The sequence below is a fragment of the Etheostoma spectabile genome, chromosome 8 (genome assembly GCF_008692095.1).
Source record: "Etheostoma spectabile isolate EspeVRDwgs_2016 chromosome 8, UIUC_Espe_1.0, whole genome shotgun sequence".
Lineage (NCBI taxonomy): Eukaryota > Metazoa > Chordata > Actinopteri > Perciformes > Percidae > Etheostoma > Etheostoma spectabile.
The window spans coordinates 15,378,965-15,395,632 of record NC_045740.1 but is presented as its reverse complement, the minus strand read 5'-3'; the positions used below and the strand labels follow the sequence as shown (position 1 = coordinate 15,395,632).

At 39.9% G+C, this 16,668-nt stretch overlaps 1 protein-coding gene across 2 annotated transcripts in view; it reads right to left on the bottom strand.

Annotated features, from left to right (window-relative positions):
* The window catches only part of swap70b (switching B cell complex subunit SWAP70b), a 50,821-nt gene that overhangs the window by 32,315 nt on the left and 1,838 nt on the right, over positions 1–16,668 (bottom strand). For both annotated transcript variants that reach the window (XM_032522678.1, XM_032522677.1), the window contains exons 2-4: positions 12,795–12,935; positions 3,363–3,536; positions 634–861 (exon numbers count right to left, since the gene is read on the bottom strand). In XM_032522678.1, coding sequence (XP_032378569.1) covers positions 634–861; positions 3,363–3,536; positions 12,795–12,935 — 543 coding nt within the window. The remainder of the gene's footprint in view (positions 1–633; positions 862–3,362; positions 3,537–12,794; positions 12,936–16,668) is intronic.

Genomic DNA, 16,668 nt, shown 5'->3' with positions numbered 1-16,668 from the left:
AAAAAAAATAAAATAAAAACAGGCCGTACTGTGTTTTTTTTGCAAGTAAATAAAACAGGAGAAAATAGTGCAAAAAAACTACTGTGTGTGTGTGTGTGGTAATGAAGGAACATGTTACCCAGTGCAACAGTGCTGCTCATTGTTGCATTGGTTGACAATGGCGCTCTATGGCACAGAGGAAGAACATATCAGGTATTGTGTGTGTATACAAAATATACACAAAACTTTTTAGTAGTTAGTGGCTTTGTTCTTTTCCCAGGATTTGTTGTCAATAAGAAAAACAGAATAACACCAGACTTAACCTTTAACTTAAGTTGTAAATAAGTTTTATTTAAAGGATTGAAATTAGTCAGGAACATCAGCGCATTTAATAGAGACAGGGTCCTTGTCTTAGCTCCATCCACCGATTAAGCTCGGGAAGAAGCTAGTAAGTGAACTTTTAAGTGTGTTTGCCGATGGCTAGAAAAAGTAAACCTGCTTTGGTTTACTTCTGTGTGAAATCAAAGGTTTATTTCAGCCGTATATCTGCCACCATGATGATTGTAAACTGCACGTGTGCTGTGCGAGAACCGAAAGCAGGACAGGAATAGTAACAGAGGCTGTTTCATCATCCTTTGCAAGTGTGTTGCCTACCTGTTTGAGCACGTCCATGATGAGCTCCTGGTAGACCTCGTTGATGCCCATGGAGAGCGTCTGGCGGTCCATGCCCTTGCTGAAGTGACCCGACCCCACCAGGACAATGAGCTCCCAGGCGTTCAGACTCTTCTGCTTCGAGTTCAGCTGCATCTTGTAGTCTTCGAAGCGCTCCTCCACCCAGCTGCCCCCCATTGCCTCCGTCAGTTTACGCAGAAAGTACTCAATCTGTGCGTGGAGAGACATGCAGGGTTTGAACACAAACACGAGGAAAACAATGAGATTGTCTACATGTTTATTTAAACTAGGGGTGGTATGGTTCATGAAAAACATCCCAACTGTTTGGTTCGCTTGCCTCGGTTTCGGAGGCTGCGTTTGACGCATGCGCAATGTAGACTCGTGCACATATGTGACCTCGGACAGTGTCCCTTTCGCGCGAAAGAAGAGGTGTGGACAAGTTACCAACAAAACACACAGTGAAAGACAGTGAAAAACATTTCAGACAGTCTTGCCAGCCTGTATACATTTTAACATCACAGTATTGTTAGGTTTTTTTCACTCTAAAGCCGCTGAAAGCTGCTGCTGTTGTTTCAATCCTGTAGGCTCTGCACTGGTCGGGGCTGTGGCTCAGTTCCCCCCTGCGACTGATGCGCGAACACACACAAACACACACTGTGGATGCAGGAAGATATTGACTTGGGACAGTGCTTTGGCTGTTTCCACCCAATATAGTCCCAAATCAATATCTGCCTAGGAAATGGTCTCGTCTTAATCTGCATTGCTAAAATAATTGACAAAAAAAATGCGTTGGCCCACCTATCTACAGCTAGAGGAGACTGTGATAAGCCCTATTTCAACAAACGGAGGCGTGTTCCTTTAAATCCACCGGCCATTTTCATATTATTATCAACATTTGTACCATCCTGAACCTTTTTGGCAATGTTACTAGGAAAACAGCCCAGAGAAATTTAGTAAAAAAGTTTCCTTATCATTTTTAAAGAACTCTACAACAACAACAACTAGCAAGTTTTTTTTATGTTTAACGTATTCTGACTTATTCAAAAGATGAAACTTAAAGATGGAAGTTTCTCTCTTTTAAAGATACATTTTTTTAAAAGAGCTACACTGAAGTTGGCAGTTCAGTAAATACAAGTTATTTCAATTGATATTCTGTAATATTTCAACCTTTAATATTAATATTTCCAACCAGGCACATAAGTTCTTGTAGATGGCAATACACATTATCCTTTTTTTTGCCAAATAGATGAAAAACATGTTGAAATCATCAATGTCTTCCCTCTTGCTGTATCAAAACCTCACCTAGCTTTCCTCAGAGGTGGTCCCAGTAATGTGCTTAAAAGTCAAGTCAAATTCAGTTTGTGCATGATTGCATATGAGCTAATTTTTAATACCGTATCCTACATTGTGGATAATTAAGCTAATTATCAAATGCTGAAGTATATTTCTGGAGTGTTAAAGATTAAAAGAAAAAATAATGAGAACCGTTCCAGACCGAAAACCGTGACCCTAAAACCGTGGTACGAACCGAAGGTTTTGTGAACCGTGCCATCCCTAATTTAAACTGGATTTTTCCTACTAGTCATCTCTATATGGCCCGATTGGAGCCTATTAATCTACATTTCTTCCTGTGATTCAGTTCTGATGTTTGTTGTACCCAACAATAAATCTTCCAGTGTTTGTAAAAGAACAGGAAGCTGGAAACTTCCTTTTTTGCTCTTGAGCAACAGACGTTTGCAGTGAAGCACCTCATGTACAACAATACAACTGAAATCCAGTTCTCAGTTGGTGTCTATGATCTGTAAAGCCCATAAAACAAAAGCCAAATTAAATGAGTGGAGAGTGGAGTGGGAAGTCAATTTGATTTTATTAAAACAACATTTAATAACATCCCCCATTTTGACAAGTAACCAATTGTTTCTGAGGAAGGGCAGTAAAGACCTAGCAGACCGTTACTGGGGAAGCTTAACGACAGGTTACATTAGGTGATTCAGCAGCCAGTACGTGGTCAGTTTAAAAGATAGTACCCAGTTGATAGTGGATCAATTAGGACCCTTAAATATAGATCTAAAAATCAAGCTTACACTGATCCAAGATCTCTTTTTTTTTAAATATACAATTCTGGAGTTTGAAAGAAAAATATTTACGTGTTTAGAGCAGTGAAGAACTGCAGCTTTCACTGACGACAACCTTAAAAATACGTCTTTCTGAGGTTGGACAGGGCGTCCGGCTATTGACCATCAAATATTCTGTCCCATTCTTCGGCTTGTTTACTTCGATCAGACATTGCCAAATCTAAAAATCAAGAAACATTCCTAACTACAGACTGTTATATAAAGAACATTGTAGCAATAAAAAGATGCATCAAGGTGTTTGGAAAAAATAGACACGATTTATATCCCACAAACTGAATGCAATACCACAGTCAGATGTTGTTTTGGGCCCAATAAACCCGGCCAAGCCCGAGTTCTGCAAGTGTTGTTAGACACAACTTGCTTGGATTTGTTATCCGCCAAGTATAGGTTTTAGGTATAGTATCTTAGGGGAGCAGCCAGCGATGTTTTCAGTCAGACAGTGTCGGAGATATTATGGAGTAGAAGTAGAAAGTGGCATTAAAAGGAAAATACTTAAATAAAGTGCCTTAAATGTGTCTACCTTAAAACTAGATACTTCATAGGTACTTCGTTACATTCCACCTCCTCAATACTCACCTCCTCAGTGACCATGGTCAGCGGGTATCTGTCCTCAGACAGGAAGTTGAAGATGGACCAGATCTTAAAGGCGTCGTCGTTGGAGATGAGCAGCTGGTTTTGATCCAGATTCTTCCTGAAGCACAACGTCCAGCACATCTTGTTGAAGTCCTGACGGTCAAAGTTATCAGTCACCTGAGGCGGATCAGAACAACCTCTGGTGAGTCGGTTTGTTTTTCTAGAAAGCAGTTAGGTAAAGAGACCGTCTGTCAAGCAGAAGACACAGAAACAAAACCTTCTTATTGTTATATATCTCACATAACATCACATCTAGTCCGGTTCATCTTGAGACCCCTTCCAAAAAAAAAGGTCCTGACCCCCAATTTTGGAACCACTGCTGAAGGTAAATAAAAAGATAAACTTTCCACTTTATGAGTCACGTTTTTATGAAGGGTTTACAAGTTGTAACTAATGGCTTTATTGATGTTACTAAATCATTTCTTATTTCATTATAAAGGAGGAATTTTTAGATTATAACTTTTGGGTTGCCAGGTTGTGAAAACTCCCTCCAACTGACTGGACTGGAAAAGGGCTGCCAAGATATGGACCAAAATGTAATCATAACTTACAGACGTTATATATTAATAAATGTGTTATTAGCAAATAGAAAGGATAAAAACTAGACAAAAGGGATTTTTCACAACCTGGCAAGCCATTATTTATCATTAATGGCTTACAACTTTAGAAACCCTGAATAACGGGTATTAAAAAGTTGTACCAAATTAGGATATAACTTAAACATGTTTGGTTGTTAAATATTTTAAACATATGAGAGAGAAGAAATGGTGAACTAAATGTCTTCAAGACACAATATCCTAAAAACCCAGAGTGCAACTTAACATGCTGAGCCACCAGCTGGTTTCTATATTTCTATATGTGACAGTATATTTCCTCTCCCTGAGAAATGGCATGAAAACCAGTGTGAAAGGAAGAGTGGTCTCTTTTAGAAAAAAAAAGAAGAATTTCCAGAGGAAAAAAAATGGGACAAAAGCTCTTGAAAAAGGTACAATCGGTGCTGTGGAGGAGAAAATGTTCTCCTCGAGCCGGTGAACAGGAGCGTCTCCATGGAGACTCCTGGCAAGCCGACGGTGCAGTTGTGTTGATGAGAAGCACATCTCTCCCTGCTGGCAGTCGCCCAGTCAAACAAGCCACCACCAAAACAAAACAAATAAATACGCTCACGGATCTGAATACCAAGTGAACCTGGAAACTAAACTCCCCAAGCATCACCTTTATGATGTAATGGGTATTTTCTAAAACTAGAATAAACAATGCAGTCGTTACAATTGTGGTTCGAGCAGCCAGCGATGCAAAATCTGCATCGTAGCTCAACATGTTCTCCTCCGCAAAAACATGCATGTATTATGATAACACACCTAATATAATAACAGTTGAAACAGATGCTGATCAGTCTGTAAGTATGGGAGATGTGACAACATGAACACATAAAGGACCTGTTTATTATACTTGCTCATTTGCTCTTGTATCTTGGACAATGAAAAACTTTCTGTAACCGTTTATTTGAACAAGCCCAGGGTTCCAACACTACAATGAACATTACATTAAAGGGTCTTTTAAAACAGAAAACAAACATTTAGAGGGTATGAAATTAAACAAGCCTTACAACTAAAAATCCTCAAATCTCATTGGCTTCTCATCGGGATCCTTGACTGAAGACATCTGTTGAATTTGCTGCGTACACGTATATATATTTGCATTTGTTTGTACGAGAACACTCAAGGCAATCCAGTCATTTTCAAAAACCTTAAAGCGTAAGTGTAAGCGTGTGTGTGTGTGTGTGTGTGTGTGTGTGTGTGTGTGTGTGTGTGTGTGTGTGTGTGTGTGTGTGTGTGTGTGTGTGTGTGTGTGTGTGCAGCTTTGTCTTTGAAATATCTTGAACCGTTCATTCAATCTAGTTCCACTTGATTTTCGGGGTATCCAACGAACTTGGCGTTTGGGATTTGCCGTTGCAGTTTGTTTAGACAGCATTGGATAATGTAAATTAAACTGTGAATTAAACTGTTAAACGCCATAACGCTGGCTGCTGCGTGTCTACCCTTCACAATAAAAGTCCAGATAAAATTCACTCCGATCATTTCACTAGGAGGGAACTCATTAAGAAAGGCCTTTCTACCCTCCACAATAAAAGCCCAGCTTTAATTTACTCAGATCATTTTGCTAAGGAGGAAACTCAATAAAAACGCAATTTTGCCAACACTAGAAATCAAACAAATGCCAGACACTATATCATATTATGTTGTTTTGAGCTGTAAATTCACCACAGCAGAACATAATGTCATCTTGGAGCTGACCAGGCAAAGAGTGCAGTCTTCCTCATTCAGGCTCACCTTGGGTCCAGTTGTTTATGTGTGCTGCTAACTTAGGCCATTACACTCATAACGTAACCGTCAGCAAAATTCCCCCGGCGAATCAAATCTATACTTCAACATTAACCGTCAAACCACTAAGCCTGTTTGGAAATGAACACCTCCGCTGATGCATTACTATAATGATAATAATGAATACAACACTGACAGTCAATAAACACTGACTGTCTACATGCAATATCGTTGACAAAATAGATGATGCTAAAATGTACTTAAACAAAAACCATCTTTATTTGCATTGCCATCCAGTTTTACCTCCCCCCGCCCTCTCAAGCAACACAAACTCAAGATATCAGTGCTGTGCATATTTCCTGAGATGAGTAGTTGCATACAATAGAGATTCTCAAGTACTTGTAAATGTACTTAGTTACAATCCTCCACTGATTATTCACTCACTCACATCACTCAACACCCACACCACACACCACACCCACACACACACACACACAACACACACACCCACACACACACACACACCACACCACCACCACACACACACACCACACCCAACCACACACACCCACACACACACACACACACACACACACACACACACACACACACACACACACACACCTTTGAATTTGTTTCTGTAAATATTTTATTTAAACATTTCAGGTTTTTCCAGATTACCACCTCCATTCATGTGTAAAATAAGACTCATGTTGTCCAGCGTTCTCACACACAGGTTCTGGTGGTTGCCTAACGCTGATTTCTGCTGATTGTCCCTTATAAAAACGGCCGGAGGGTAAACCTAAGCTTTATAAAAAGGCAAACAGGATCTTATGTAACACTTTATTGTGTTAATTTAAGAAGTTTGTGCCTGAGTGGAAACCTGTACTGCATGTTAAAGTGATTCTCCACCCAGTAATCAACGTTGGCTGTAAAAAGGTTTCTAGTTTAGTCCTTCAATTAATATTCTTTTCCAAAACTAATTAGCAGCTGTGGTTCAACTTGAATGTTACATCAGTTACAGTAAATTATAGGTTTCACAGCACTTCTCAAACCACTCCTGCAGCATAATATACTTCTCTGCTGCCCATGCATATGCTCAATATGTTAAAAAAAAAAATATCACCAAAATATTGCTGTGATAGTTTTTATACATCAAGGAGGGTTGCCTACATTTTAGAAAGCTCAAAACACAAAACAGTTCAACGGCACTGCAATCTCCAAAATAATGGTGCAGTTGAATCAACAGCTCTTTAAAACCGTTTCAAGATAAACTGAACACTATGACCTTCATGAGAGTAGGATTGATAAGAGGGTTGTTGTATTAGACGGCATCAGGTTTGGCTAATAAGACTGGCAAAGAAGTGCACTGAAGTAACTACAAGCCAGTCTCAAGTCACAAACATGAGGATTTTGAGACTCGAGCCTTTGAAGCAGAAATGTGTACTTTGCAAGACCTAAACTTGAGCTGAGATCCTAAATTGCGGAATAAAATTCAAATAATGTATCATGGATTAAACTTTAAAAATAACTTGGAATTAGCTATGTACAGTATTAACATTATTAACAAAGCTTAAAAAGGAACATGTTAAAAGTGTAGTTACATTACATGGTCAACATTATTGTGAAGACTTGGACTCAATACATACTTATAAAGGAGTTCATTATGCTGCAGGAGTGATTTAAGAACTTTCTAAGGATGTTTTTTATTGTATTGTGAAAAATTCTCAGCATCGGAATCGATCGTTACCACTCACTTTAGACGTTTTATGTTTTTGTCATGATGCTTTTTATGTATTTAGCTAGTCTTAGCCGTGTGTTCAAGTGCAACTTGAGACAAAGACGCGGTGAGGGCATGTGAGGAGACATGGGGAGACATGGGGAGACATGAGGAGACGCCGCAGTCGGCCTTCATCGGCACTAGTTCTTTGGCGTCTGCCTGGTGTGTCAGGGCCTTTAGACGTGGTGTTGAGTGATTAGCAGAGCCTGACTGCAGAGAGAAACGCTGGCAACGATGTCAGCAGCGAAGTTCGTCTAACATTGTTGTGTAATGCTTGTCTTGTTTTTCTTTGTCTCACACACACACACACACACACACACACACACACACACACACACACACACACACCACACCACACCACACCACACACACACACACACCACACACACACACACACACACACACACACACACACACACACACACACACACACACACAACACACACACACACACACACACACCACCAATCATACTCTCTCATCCCTCCATCTCTCTCTCCCTCGCTACACTGAAACAACAAGAGCCTTGTCAGCGCTGCCTCCCCTCCTTCTCACTGCCACATGTTCATTAGGATTCAGGATCCAGCCTTATCTCCGGCATCCTCAAAACCTGCAGAAGCACTTACAACTCACACAAAATTCCAAAGAGCAAAACTAACATAAAGACAAACTGGCGTCTGAATAGAATAATCAGCAAGACAATGAAAAGGCTTGTTACCAGTTGAACAGGATTAGCTGAACTGTAACAGAGGATGCGCTGCAAATATTCACCTGCGGTGACGGGGACAGACGGGTGTTCAGACATGATATACAACAAAGTCATTGTAAAAAGGGGAAACAAGTAAAACAATTGTAATGCTCCATAGCACAAAATTACTGAAAACAATCTGCAGGTGCTGGGAGGGCCAACAGAATAAACCACACACACACACACACACACACACACACACACACACACACACACACACACACACACACACACACACACACACACACACACACACACACACACACACACACACACACACACACACACACACACACACACACACCTAATTATTACACCTATAAAAACGTAAAACTTTGGCAGCTATGTAGAGAGATTAACACAGCTTTGAAAATAAAAATGACAAAGACTTATAACTTGCCCTCAAGACAAAATAAGTTTTAGGTGTAGCTAATAAACTGCCATTATAGTTTTATGGGTAAGTTTACCCAAATTACAAAACACTTAAAAACATGAGGATAGAAATATATCAGAATACCATAAATATTTGAAGAAAAACAATATGAGCACAACAATGTGAGGTCTGCAGCTGGTCACTGTGATGAATGATCACTGGTATGTCAGGGTCACAGACGGTCACTTGTTTCAGTAAAACGCAACGCTCCAGCAAACCCCAAAGTGCTGAGTCCTAAGCTTCAACAGTCTTCAGTGTTTAGTGTGTCGAGTCATTGAGCTGCACAATCACGCCACACTGACGCATCTGTGTCCTCAGCACTGTGCATATTCCCTGAGATGTAGCACGGTAAAAGTATAAAGTCGCATACAAAAGAAATTCTCAAGTGCAAGTACTGGTAAATGTACTTAGCTACAATACTCCATTGATTACCTATCTGTAACACACATGTGTTTTTTCTGTATTTGGTTTTTTTTTTTATTTCAGGTTTTTCCAGATTAGCAACTCCATTCATGTGTAAAATAAGACTCATGTTGTCTGGCATTTTGTGACACACGCACGCACACACTCATGCATGCATGCATGCACACACGCACAGGGTGGAGTTTCCTCAGGAGTGAGAGCAGTTGAATGTACTGACCGCTCCCCTCCTCGCTCTCCACGGCCGGTCACCTCCACTTCAATGGGTGTATATGGAAAAGTACATAGAGTGTGTGTGTGTGTTAGGGGGGTTATTGACGTCTGCCCATGACGTCAGGTCTGTCCTACTTGAAACTAAATCCAGAATTTACATTTCTGTAAAGAAAAGTGTTTCTGTTTGAGAGTGAGAGCGCAGTTTAACCTTTGGGGGTAATGACCACTTGGGGTGGTCATTACAAACTCAAGTTGAGCAACCAAATTTAGCTCAAATCCACCAAACTTTATTTTAAATTCTAGTGGAGATCCCAAAGTTTTAAAAGATACCAAATATGCTAGGCTGAATTTTGGGGGAAATGTGTATAAATTGATGCACAAGAAACCTAGAATATTTACATAAAAAACATGGAGTTACTCTGAATATGTCATTCAGAGAACCATTGTGTAGCTTTGAATGAATGCTCTCAGACAGTGTGGAGTAAGACAATTTAACAACCTTTAAAGTGACTTAAAAGGGAAAACGAGCACACTATATGTTAGGGGTTAAAGTGAGTGTTACTGTGTCACACACACACACACAGAACTGATGCAATGTCGTTGGCAGTGTAACACGTCGTACAGCTTTCTATGACTCTCCCTGCAGTGTCTTATGAGCCAGAACAAGGAAGACAAGAATAGTTAGTAATGTATCAGTGGTTACTACTACGAACTTTAAAGACACAGCTCAAACAGTGGTGCGGTCTTGAATGTAAAAAAGGCAGATGAAACATTTCTGGTTAAAAAGTGTCACCATTAATCATAAGATCTCAACAGCAGCTGCCTGCGTGTTTGACGTTGACAAACTCAAACAGGAAATTCACACAATACACTGTTAAGATCTTTCTGGGGGAAAGTCTGATTGTGCAGCAGATTTATCACAAAACTAGACAGGACTAAACCATGATGTCACTTGCAAAGAGCCACAAGCCTTTCAAATTTCATAAAAACAGTTTACCTCTTTAGTGATGTAAAGACTTTTGGGCCTGATTAAATAAAGGTTGTATAGATCTTGTATATCTATTGTATGTCTCCCATTGCGCAATATGACATCATGACTTAGGGTAAACATACACGCCCCTTTTTTAAAGCCAAGTGGTGCATTATCTTTACGCATTTTGAGCACCGTAAACAGCACATGGGTTGGGTTTTAATGGAGAAAAAACGCTTGGGTTTAGGAAAAGAAGAACAGGGTTGGATTTAGTGAAAGAGGAAAGTGACGGTTGAGTTTAGGAAACGTAGCACGCAGGACATAAAGGAAACGTGACACGCGGGACACGATCCCTGGTCTCCTGGGTGAGAGTCCTGTGTTACCCATCCACCACCCCGACCAACCTCCCTACGCGGATTTTTGCCCTTTCATACTACTCGCTACGGTGTAAATTCACACACAATTGCAAGGTAATGTAAGTCAATGGAGGCCAAAAGGCGTTGATAAACAGGCTGCAAAGCAATATGCGTCTTTAGAACACGCCAAACGCTTTGGCTTGTTTTCTTTAAACCAGTGACAATTGTCTTAGGCGGCACAAAGCAGTCCTTGCAAAATAGCTAACAGATAGTGGAGGTCCAAGCCTAACATCCCAGTCTTAATCCCAGCAGTGTACATCCGATGAGCCAGACTCCATACAACTAAAACTGTAAAGAGCCCCACAAAAAGGAAAGCGCGTCAAAAGGAAGTCTCTCGTCACCAAGACAAACACATCCATCATCGGACAGACTTTCCAAACTGCAGCTAATCAACATTTACAGATAAAATATTCAACTATATGTAGAGGGTATGTAAAGGGAACAATGCTTAAGATGGATCATATTATGCAGACACAGAAATAAACAGAAAAATAAAAGCTTACATTTAAAAGCCTTTCTGAGCCCTTGCTGGTCTATTTTAAAATTCAACTAGAAAATACATAGTTTAAAGATAATAAAATATGATTATTCATTGGTAAATGATGATTTACTTTTGCTTTTCAATTAATTATTCGAGCGGCACACCATTGAACCAACAATGAAACAAGGAATGACTGTAAAAACTCCTCAAAAACAATTGCTGACCAAACTGCCGGACTAGAGATTAAGACAACGAACGAAGACCTAATCAGAGGTCAAAACTTCTTAGGATTTCAAACCGGTTGTCATGGCAATAGCCATTCAGCAACTGTTAGTTTCAATCGTTAAGACATCATCGGACCACGACTCCAACCAGCCAGCAGGAATTCTATTAGAGTTCATTGCTGCTAATGACATCACAAAAACGAAAGGCTATTTTTTCTCACTTGTCATGACTTCAGGCTACAAAACAATTACCACTCCATTCATGCGGTGACCCGTTATGACATCATCACAGAGGGACAAACAGCGAGTTGAATGAGCCAACTCAGAGGTCAAGAACTGGTTTTGTGTTGCTGTCTGAGCTTAGCAGAGCACAATGACTGATGGACACAATAGAGTTCGTCACCAGCACAATAAACTAATACCACGCGTCTTCAATGAAGATCTGCTGTGTCATGCAACAAGAAATAACATTTAAATAGCATTAATATAAAAGAAGGAAAATGTACGTATGAAACATGCAGCCATTGGGTCATGAATTAGTTTAGTAGATGATAAAGCAGTTTTGGACCAATCAAATTCCTGACCTAGAAGTCAAGAAAGTCTATGTTGTTTTATTGATTAACTAACTACTTTTTATAATAAAGGTCTCTTGTGTCTTATTAGGAGAACATTATTACACATGGTCACCTGTAACTCATAAAGAATAATAACACAGAGGAGGTGGTAGCTGCTTTTTCATTCCTGGAAAGACCTCTCAGCATGTGTATGTCCACACTTATTGTGTATGACTCATACTAAGTAAGAGTATGAGGTAACAGTGGTTTGTGTTTCTGTCCTGTTCTCCGTGTAAAGAGATGAAGCGTCATTTACAGCAGAGAGCGTTGACCAACTTTGCCCAAAAAAAATCTCTGATGTCTAAAAAGTTGACCCGCATTGTTTCCTCACTCTAGGGCTGAAACTAACAATTATTTTCACTGTTGATTAATCTGTCGATTATTTTCTTGACTAATCGATTAGCCATTTGGTCTATAAAATGTTCAATTTCAAATGTTTCAATCCATTTTTTCCCAAAGCCCAAGACGACATCCTCAAATGTCGACAACTCAAATATATTCAGTAAACTCATTAATCCATTATCTAAATAGTTGGCTATTATTTTAAATGACAACTAATCGATTAATCACTAATTTTATCAGACAGAGGTATTTCTCAGTTATAATATACAGAATGCAAACATATAGAGTATACATTATTTTCTATGATGTTAATTTGTAGTTTACTAATCCCGCTGCATTTGACCCCTCCCTGATGCTATGTGCCTTGATTATGTGCTCCTCAGTCATGAGCATCGTCTGAAACTTCTCAATACCTTATCCAGGATGAACTTGTTCAGGTATGGCATGTACCCCTGGTTGGAGACAGGACCCTCGTCGTCGTCTTTGAAGTGCTCCTCCAGCGCCACAGGGTCATGTGGGATCTTCATCACTGTACACAAGTTGTGGGACAGCACCTGGAATTATGGTGGGGGAAAAAAAAAAATCTGTTTATTATCAATTAAAAAGAGCTGGCCAACAACTGTTTTCATTATTTACATAATCTGTCAATGAGTTCAATTAACAAATTCATTGGTTAGTCTATAAAACAGTGAAAAATGTCCGTCCCAAATTTCCAAAGCTCGAGGTGGCGCCTTTAAATAGCTCGATCGGTCCGAACAACAGTCCAAAACCCCAAAATATATAAAACTGAAAATCAGCAACTCCTCACATTTAAGAAGCTGATACCAGAGGATGTTGACAACAAACAACAAAATAATAGCCTGACATTGTCATACTCAGATTCTAGTCAACTTCCCGACCTACAATGTTGTGGGCGGAGCTAAATTTGGCTGGCATCCAGGCGACGAAATTATCTAATCTGTAAAGTTTTACTTATCGCCACAAGAGTGAAATAACTTGCTATTTACTAAAGTAGCAGAGAGATACTTGAGGAGAAGAATGCAAGTGTTGTATTTTAGGAACTGATTATTGACTGATAAGAGACGAGGAAAACCTTGAAAACAAAAATTAAACCATTTAAACCTATTCCGATATAATCTCTAAATACAAATATGAACCTGAGAATGAGCATAATATGAGCACTTTAAAGAGGTAAGCTACTCCAACAAATGTAACATATCAAAGTCAACTTACTATCTATGAGGAGCACCATCCTCTTATGAAAACAACTAGTATTATGTCTTCTCTGTCTTTTTACAGAAAGCCTGGATTAATGGGCAAAAATCAGGATATCTCAGCCTCTGTTTCAGTTAATTATTTATCTTCCCTTTCTTCTAAGATCCAGGTGTCTATGTTAGGTATGCAACCCTACCAAGGTTCAGTAACCTCACCATATTAAAAGCTGTTTATACTCAGCAGTGTTCCACCTCTGCGGTGCTGTTTCAGGTGGCATTGAGTGTCTCTATGGAAGGAATATCTATCTTAAATATTAAATTAAATCGGTGCTATTTAAAGCTTCAGTAGGTAACTTTTTTAAAAATGTATTTTTTACATATTTGTTAAAACTGCCACTATGTCCTGACAGTAGAATATGAGACAGATAATCTGTGAAAAAATCAAGCTCCTGTGGCTCCTCCCTGTGCTCCTACTGCCACTTGCAGAAAAACACCGCTCCCGGTCAGAAACAGCCAATCAGAGTCAAGAGGACTGTCTTAGCAGTGTCAATCACTCTCGTGTACGCGCTGCTCATACCCCTCCCCCGCACAGCGCGTACCACCGTTCAAGCTCAAGATTGCTAGTGCACTGCTGCTTTGCTAATCGCGGAGAAACAACTTTTCAGGAAAACTGCAAATTTCTCGAGTGACACCTGCTCAGAAAACAAAGACGGGAAAACGAAGAAGACCGATGACAAAAAGCGAGCTAAAAAGAAAGAACTAAACCGAGCCCGAAATAAAACGAGGGTCAACATCGGAGCGGTTTTTCAGAGCTGCGTGAAGCTGACACCCCACCCACGTCAAAAAATTCAGCAAATAGTCTGAATGGTTAGTGCTCCGTTTGTGCAGGTTTGTGCCGTTAAAATTTCCTTTGTGCAGTTTTGGTTTCTGAGATATTAAAAATTATTTTTTAGCTCCATCTAGAGTTCACCATCCCCCCATATTGCTCCAAAACAAACCAAAGTGGGCTAGTTCGTTAGTGCTCCGTTTGTGCAGGTTTGTGCCGTTGAAATTTTCGTTTGTGCAGCTTTCGTCTTTGAGATATTAAAAGTTATAATTTTGGCCGATGACGTCACCATCCCCCCATATCGCTCCAAAACAAACCAAAGTGGGCTAGTTCGTTAGTGCTCCGTTTGTGCAGGTTTGTGCAGTTAAACCTGTCGTTTGTGCAGCTTTTGTTTTCGAGATATTAAAAGTTATAATTTTGGCCGATGACGTCATCCGCCCCCATTTTGCTCCAAACAAGACATTGTACAACAGCTGAAAATCTGAAGAATTAAAAGAACTAGCCCACTTTGGTTTGTTTTGGAACATGATAGGGTGACGGTGACGTCATCGGCCAAAATTATAAAACTTTTAATATCTCGAAAACAAAAGCTGCACAAACAACAGGTTTAACTGCACAAACCTGCACAAACGGAGCACTAACGAACTAGCCCACTTTGGTTTGTTTTGGAGCAATATGGGGGGATGGTGAACTCTAGATGGAGCTAAAAAATAATTTTTAATATCTCAGAAACCAAAACTGCACAAACGAAAATTTTAACGGCACAAACCTGCACAAACGGAGCACTAACCATTCAGACTATTTGCTGAATTTTTTGACGTGGGTGGGGTGTCAGCTTCACGAGGGAGCTACGCCTCCTGAAAGGATTCAACACGGATTCAGAGCTAGCGTTAGCCACATTTCTGCTCGACATGTAAGTATCCCTGCAGTATTTGTTTCATTTTTTAAGAACTACACAACTAAGATATCGATGGTTACAGTACACTTTCAGTACACTGGTGATAGCGCAAATCTCAGTTTACTGCGTAGCTTGTGGCACGGCAGGAATGTTGTAGCAGGTGAAGTAACTTTATTGCAAACTCCTTACCCTCAGTATAACTAATATGTTCGATGCCTACATTTAGTAAGCAAAATGTTTTTTGTGCAATCACAACACATGTAGCTAGGTTAAACTACTTTAATTGTGCGCTGTCCCTGCAACGTTTGGCAAGGCAGAATTCTATTTTGATTATTTTTAAACATACGTTTCTTCCCCCTCAAGAAGTAATTTGTAAATAAATGTCTGACACGAATTCTTTGTGCTCCTCAACAGGTCGGACATGGCCCCGGACACAGAGGCACGTGAAGGAGTCGCCTGTCAGTCCAGATCAAAATGTTCAGTATTTCCTTGTGCAGGAGTATATTTGCAAAAAGCTGATTATTTGACCATATGCTAATAAAACCTAAGACATATTCAAGATGTTGTTATTCCTTGGCTTATTGAGCTTCCTCACTGATTCATCATTCATACTGAAAGTTTTCTGTTTTAAATTGATCCAAAAGGTAATTCTGTATTGTGAAAACGTGCTACTTTGTTCTCACAAATGAGCGATTACATAAAACTAATTTTAAACCTTATTGAAAAAGAATTACAACACTTTAATAGAAATATTTTAAATAAGCAATTTTTTTACTAAAGCTATACCCCTCAGAATAAATCCCCTGTATTGTCCATGAGGATGTGGAAAGCATCGGTGGCCCTGCTTACTAGCCGCGCGTTCACGGTAGGCCCCGCTGTGAGGGAGGAGCTGTGGAGGGGGGCTGTAGCGCAGCAGAGAGAGCAAGGGGGAGGGACTGTAAGGTGTGCTGTTCAAATTTTTAGGCTAAGTCCACGTTTTCTCAGAACTCCCTACTGCAGCTTTAAAAGACCCTTGGATATTTATGGTAGATTTCAGTCTGTGAAGTCCAACATGTCAGGAAAGACTTTGTCAATGAAATGTTCTAATGAACACATATTTATTTGGCACCGTTTGTGCTTTCCTGTATTACCAAGGTTGTCTTTCAGAGTGGCAGTCAGAGAAGAGGGAGTTTCACCTCTTTAAACACATCCTACACTATCAATTGAAGGAAGGTCAGCGAGACCCCGGTGGCCCAAAAAAGCGCTTCAAGGACAAAATTAAGATCAGCCTGAAGAAGTTCATAATTCCAGAAAGCAACTGGGAGCAGACCACTTTGGGATGCCGACAAAGCGACAGCCCCGCAAGAAAA